Below are 6,779 nucleotides of genomic sequence, written 5' to 3'. Positions count from 1 at the left end.
ACGAACGAAAGTTATTCGTAGTTCAGTATCGGTAGTTTACATAATTGTGATGTTTTTAGTGGAACAAAGTGTTGTTTCTTGCTAAACTTGTTACCATCATTACCATTTTCACTTTCGAAACATAATTAGTAGACTATATTTATGCTGGATGTTGCATTACTTGTCTGACTTTGACATGTAAGTTGGTTGTATGCATGTGTTGATGTAAGTTGAATATTTTGTTCTTTTGCTACTTGTGTATTTATAATTTTTTATTCCTCCAATTTTCTGTATTAACTTGTAGTCCTGAATTTTCTTAACTTTTTTAAAAAGCGGGAAAAAAACTATTCTGGTAATGATATGTCGTATGACATTATTGTGATAAAAATGGTAGTTGTTTTCTGATGGTTTTTTATTTGTATTTTCATGTTCTTCCCTGCCCATTGGAGACCAAATGGCAACAGGAGTATTTTCACATAGGGGGAGGGGATCCCATATGTGCAGGGAAATTCCCCCTGTGGTCCGAGGGTTTTCCACCCCCAACAACCAAATGAGCCCTAAAGGAGTGTGTGATTTACTGCTGCTGCTATGTTGTTTGAAGGCACATCGAATGATCAAAGTGTTGAAAAAAGAAAGAACTCTTTTACAGACAGTAACAGAATTATGTAGAACATGCCTTGTAAGACAGTGAGAGTAATACACTGCCAAGGGCTCAAGGCTCGAACTCGAAAGCAAATGATCTTGACAGCACATTCAAGGCCCACGAGTCCACCACACCTAGCGTAAAATGCTTATTAGTGCCATGCCAACAAATCCACCGAGGTTGGCACGAGTCAGCCACCACAGCTCGATCGAGGCCGTCAGTTCTTGGTCGTGAAGCGATACGAGGCGTACGAGAGCGACGCGTTGGTCCAGCTATGGTGGACCAGCTCCGCCTTGGCCTCGTCCCCGGCGGCGCCGAGCGCGACGTGCAACGGGTAGAAGTGCTCCGGCCGCGGGTGAGCCATCTTGGCGTTGGGCGCCTTGTCCTCGTACCGGTTCACGTCGTCGTACCTGTGCCCATGCCAAAACCCAACGACCTCAGAGAGAAGAAGAAAAATGGCGCTAGCAGGAGCATGGTCGAGACGAGAGGCTGCTGCCTTTGCGGGCTCCGTCGTCGCCGTGGTCAGCATGCATGCATTACCTGCCGCCGAGGAGCGAGTCCTTGAGCCAGGTGTCGAAGTCGGAGGCCCACTGCGGCGGCGGCGAGCTGGTAGGCCCCATCTTGCGGAGGTTGTGGGTGGCGCTGCCGGAGCCGAGGACGAGGACGGCTTCCTCCCTGAGCGGCGCCAGCGCCTTGCCGAGGTTGTAGTGGTAGGTGGCGTCGCGGTCGGTCTGCACGGAGAGCTGGCACACCGGCACGTCGGCGTCCGGGTACATGAGCATCAGCGGCACCCACGCGCCGTGGTCCAGCCCGCGGCTCCGGTCCTCCTTCACCGGCCCGAACCCGCCTTGCTCCAGGAGCTCTTTGGTCCTCTTGGCCAGATCAGGGGCGCCTGGCGCAGGGTACTTGAGCTGGTTGGTTCAAATGGCACAGTTCAGAAGGATCCATACACCACTGTATGAGATAGTACAAAACTGCAATCTAATTCTAACTTTTAAAGAGGCCGTGTTTAGCAATTGTCTGGGTGGTGCAAGCAAACACGGGAAAGGTTCGAAGTAGCCGCTGAATCTGAGTTGACCAAGGCTGTATCCACGCACGTCACCACTCACCGGAGTATCGAATTGAGTGCCAATCCAAGACTGACATCAGACCTAGCAAGTAGTAGTAGTTAGGTGGGGAATCATTCTTGGGTGCTCATTTGGAGCACCTGACTGACCCCTGAATTGTCTTACTGTAGTTGTTGTTGATCAATCATGAATCTTTCAAATGACTGTGGCAAGCCCACCATCACCATGCCTACACCTTTTTTGGTGAGTGAGCCCATCGATATCCAGATGGGGTCAGGGGGGTGGTGATACTCAGATCAGGTAGATGTTGCACATACTATTCCATTTCCCGTGCCTAGCAAATGATAAGTTCAGTTCCCACAAAAAAGAAGATTTTGATAAATTCAGGAGCCGGTACAGGATGGGCATAACCCAACCACTTGTGATACTGCAATTGCCGATTGCCTATCATGGGCGCTCCATATGTTCAGTTGACCAAACTCTGGATACTGTTACGAGTCCGCAATAAGAAAGATTGCCATTTGGGCGCTTCTGGTTCAAGGTTTTGCTAATAGAAATTGTAGAGAATCATGTATTTCTTAGAATTCTTTTCTCCACGGGTCGTTGGGTTTATAAGATGGGAAATCATAAGGGACCCGTTTGGTTGGCTGTTAACCAAACCCGCGTGAAAAGAAAACAAGCTAATTGGTTGATTGCATACACTATTTGGTTTGTATAGCGCGAATTTTAAAGCTGCTTTGGACCTTGTCTCGCGTGGCACGCTCGAATCGACAGTTTCTCGCGAGCCAGACCCTATCGAGGCATGCGGGCAAAAGGGGCTGCAGGCGAGGAGCCACCCTCGAGAAGCCGCGTTGCTTCCCGAAGCATCGGCAGTTATTACCTTCAGCTTCTCTCACCGCTCTCTCTCCCCTCTCCGCTCTCCCCTCTCTCCACTCACCTACGACGGCGGCAACGTGCAGCCGATCGGAGAACAGCAAGTTGACCTCCGTCCACTTTCACCCGCATCCGCGGTGCAACACTTCGGCAATGGTGGTAAGCAACTTTTCCCCCTCTGCACCTACTATTTTGCATTTGATTCGAGTTTAGGTTCAATCAGCGTTAGGGGAATGGGGAATCGGGGTATAATAACATCATCATGAGTAGAGGTAAATAAAGAGGTTCCCGATCCGTATTGAATATAATACGGATGGGGATTAGGGTTCATATTACACACGCATGGATCTTATCCTCGGGGACCCCAGAGGTGATTGGAGCGGTGGGTGGCCTTGGCCTTGGTCTTGGTCTTGTCCATCTCTTCTTTGTTGCCGAAGTCCAGCTCGATGATCATGCTTCTGTGTCCTGGCACCGGCACCCTTACAATCATGTCCACCGCATCTTCTTCCACCTCCATACCAATTGATTCTTGATCCTCCTCCAGCGGCACCACCACACTATTTGTGGTGAAGTACACTCATGCACAATGGTCACTTTGCCCTTTGTCCAACGTTGCCGGAGTCGGCCTGATTCATGGCCCTGCGAAGTATGTCCACTGACATAGTGCCCTTCGTTGGGTCAGGAATCAGTGTCTTCAACTCATCCGGCGTGGCCTTCTTGACCACGATGTCTGAATCTTTGTGCACCTCTTTCATGTTGCCGAAGTTCGAGCACAGTTCCATGGTGTTCTCAAACTTGGTGCGGTCACCGAGCGAGCACCCTAGGAAGAATGCCCTCCATTCAATGCCCCAAGGGAAGAGGTTGGGGATGGGGTTGGGTTGGGGTTCGACTTGTTGCGGGAGTTCATGTTGATGGTTTGGAGAAAGAGTGAGAGACAGATAGGTAGAGTGGTGGCCGTCGGGCTGACTAAATAAAGGTGTTCTGGGCGATACGTTTTAACGACGATGTTGCAACATTCATATTGCAGATCCTGACCGTTTGAACCTCTTGATAATGCAGATCAACACGGAGAGCAAGGGGAAGGAGGTGCTGCCACCAAAGAGCAAGACAAGGGCAAGGACGTGGTGCCGCCCTCAGAGGTGATGCCCGTCCAAAGCCCTGACATGGACAATGTCTATCCGGAGGAGTCCCCCAGCAGCAAGCGTTGAAACTACGACCACTACCATGAGGTGGGAGGGGCAACCAACTTCTACAAGGTGATCATGCCCCCCCCCCCCAAAGTTGGAGACCATACCTATGCCGTTGGACTTCAAGAAGCACTTCCCGTTTGTGCCACCGGAGTTCAAGCTGAAGATGAACACCGGCTGCTCCTGGAGGATGACTGTCCGACTGTTGAATGGTAGGTTCACCCTCGATCAGGGCTGGGGCACCTTCCCCATTGCCCATCAGATCAAGATAAGCTTCATGATGACCTTCAAGCTGCTCACTCCCGGCATGCTAAAGGTCATCGTGTTCAATGATGGTGGCATTAAAGTGGTGACCAGGTGCGGGAAGCACGACGATGCCTTCGTTATGAATCCCTAAGACCGCTCCGACATGCTCCAGCTACTTTACTGTAGTATCAAACTACTATTTTGAACTGATCTGTTATGTGTGGCATAACATTTATATCTGCTCTATGTTTTATTATATGTGTTCTTCGTAAGGCCGTTGTGTGCTGGTAACCTCACCACCGTGTCAGAGGTTACCGGATAACATGCGATGCATGCCACCAAAGAGCAGGCTGTGTGTTTGCGCGTGCACAAGTGGACAACCAAACAGCATGCCTAGAGTGACACCTCATGCAACCTAGAATGTATGCAACCAACCAAACTAAGTGTAGATGTTAGTTTTGTGTCTGTTTTACCCCAGCCAGGCCTTGTTTACCCACACTCCACGGGACAGTTCCGACAACTACGTTTACGAATCACGCCCAAAAACTTTTGATTTATGCCACCTTTGAACGGAATTCCAACAAAAAAAGTTTTTTGGTTTCTACGGCAACGCATGCACCTAATGTTTTGAAAGAGTTCATTGTTTCCCTGTGATGCAAACAAATAATTTGCATCACACAGTTTTTTTGTGTATTCCATTCATATAGGATGTAATGTGACATGATACTCAAATTCCACATTTTTCATGTTGTTGTGCTTTTTGAATTGAACGAGTCAAAGAGGCCCAGATATGTGTCACCAGACCCCTACCCACTCTTTAAGGTAATGCATATAGCTCAATCGCTTGCTATTTCTAAGACCAACCATATTTGTGGGCTCTTCCTTGTCTTCATTATATCATGTTTCGATGCTTTGTTCGGGCAACTTCAACTCGCCGATCTAAATGGATAACGTTTTTTGTCCGTTTGGGTCGTCCGCCGGCCTCCGTGTCCGTTTTATTAAATGCGTCAGCACATGCACCCAACGAAAAGCAAGTGAGCAGCAGCACTGTGGCAATAAAATAATAGAAAAAATGTGGATGTGGATGAACCAACGAATTAAATAAGTAGGCAGATGTGGGTGGGTGGCTATGTGACAAATGGGTCAGGTCACACATGCGGACGACGTAGCCACAAAAAAATGTGTGCTTTGTATCCGTCAGCGACCCAAATATGATCCAAATTTGCGTTAAAAATGGATCCGCGCGGACACAAAATAGACGCAAAATAAAAATGAATCTTCACATTAGGCCATTACTTTTATCCACGTCAATATATACGAACACACACGGACGAAATGCGTCCTCTCGCTGGGTTGCTCTTAGGCTTCATTATACCAAAGACATGGGATCGATGCCGGCTACAAATATTTTTATGAAATTCTATGTTGAATGAGTCTTCGATTACCTCTTGCTATAGTATCATAACGAATTGGATGCAACCTTTGTAGCCTCACTACTACCTACTCAAATAATGGTATCCTCACGACCCTACCGTTTCCCAACCTCAATAAGGTGTTATCTACAATAAAATTCAGAACATGCGCAGTGTTCACAGTTAACGATGTTGCAGGATATCATACCCTTTATTCACCAAAATTCAAGTGATCAAGCAAAAAAAAAAAAAGTCCAACTTTCTTTGAGCAAATTTTGGAATAGTATTAGTACCATCCAGTTTTGGCGTGTGCACCTGTACCATGCCATGACCAATCTCCTTTCGAGAACCCACAGCCAAAACCAAGGCAAGGGCATCCACCACCAACCTTGGCTATTTTAAAATCAAACAGCGGATCCACGCGAAGTCTGACCGGCCCAACCAACCAGGACAACATCTCAATCGAACCAGAACGAGAGGGGATGGAAGAAAGCAAGCAAGCCGGGAACGGACCTGGTACATGGACTTGGGGAAGCCGCCGAAGTCGTGGATGGTGTCGTTGCTGCCGCGGATGACGTTGACGGCCGGCGTGGCCGTCTCCCAGTGGGCCGACACGATCAGGATGGCGCGCGGCCGCTCCGGGCCGGCGACGGCCGCCGGCAGCCATGACTCGAAGAAGCTCCGCGCCGGGATCGTCTCGTCGATGGAGAGCGTGGGCGAGCCGTGCGACAGGAAGAAGGTGTCCATGGCCGCGGCCGGCGGGCGCCTCCCGGCGGCTTCTGGCTGGTTCTGGTGTTGGTCGTCGCCGCCGCGCGGCTGTGGCGTCGCGTGCCTGTCCCCCGGTTTGGGCTTGTTGGCTATGGCTAGGCTGTGGCTCTGCCCCATCGCCGCCAGCGGGGTGCTCTCCTTATTACGGGTGCCGCGAGCGCTGCAGTCGACGCGGTTGTGAGTTTCCGGCTCAGGCCCCTATTCCTGACGGGCTCGTGTGTCGCGTGGTTGGTAGGAGGAGAGCCCAGACGCTTGCTCGTGCTACTTTCTCTCCTGTGCTTTGCTGCTTTTCCAGCAAGGAGTCAATGACATTTTCCTTTTCTAATTTTGAGGAGAGGCATTTTGCCTTTCGACAATGGGCATAAAAGTTTGGGGAGGCGATCATTACTTTTACATCAAGATGTGGTGACGGTATTTGAATAAATTCTAATGATGGTGTACTTAGGGCATGTTTGGGACTGCTTCAATTCATCAAAATCAGCTTCACTTCATCAAATTTACTTTGGAGCAGTTTCATACAGAAGCTATAGCACTATCAAGAGAATGTTTGGCTTCCATCTAGCTCCAACTTCAAGAATAAAAAATTTGATGGAAAGAATCTATT

At 49.2% G+C, this 6,779-nt stretch overlaps 1 protein-coding gene across 1 annotated transcript; it reads right to left on the bottom strand.

The window, feature by feature from the left end:
- Positions 1–601: 601 nt before the first annotated feature.
- Positions 602–6,468, bottom strand: LOC123444740 (extradiol ring-cleavage dioxygenase-like). The gene is made up of 3 exons (XM_045121562.1): positions 5,921–6,468; positions 1,163–1,533; positions 602–1,032 (listed from the first exon to the last, which is right to left on the bottom strand). Exons 1-3 carry the CDS (start codon positions 6,290–6,292, stop codon positions 840–842), a joined length of 936 nt encoding a protein of 311 aa, XP_044977497.1. The 5' UTR covers positions 6,293–6,468; the 3' UTR covers positions 602–839.
- Positions 6,469–6,779: the final 311 nt, after the last annotated feature.

Source organism: Hordeum vulgare, chromosome 3H (genome assembly GCF_904849725.1).
Source record: "Hordeum vulgare subsp. vulgare chromosome 3H, MorexV3_pseudomolecules_assembly, whole genome shotgun sequence".
Lineage (NCBI taxonomy): Eukaryota > Viridiplantae > Streptophyta > Magnoliopsida > Poales > Poaceae > Hordeum > Hordeum vulgare.
Note: the sequence above shows the minus strand (reverse complement) of the source record. Positions and strands in the feature narration are given on the sequence as shown.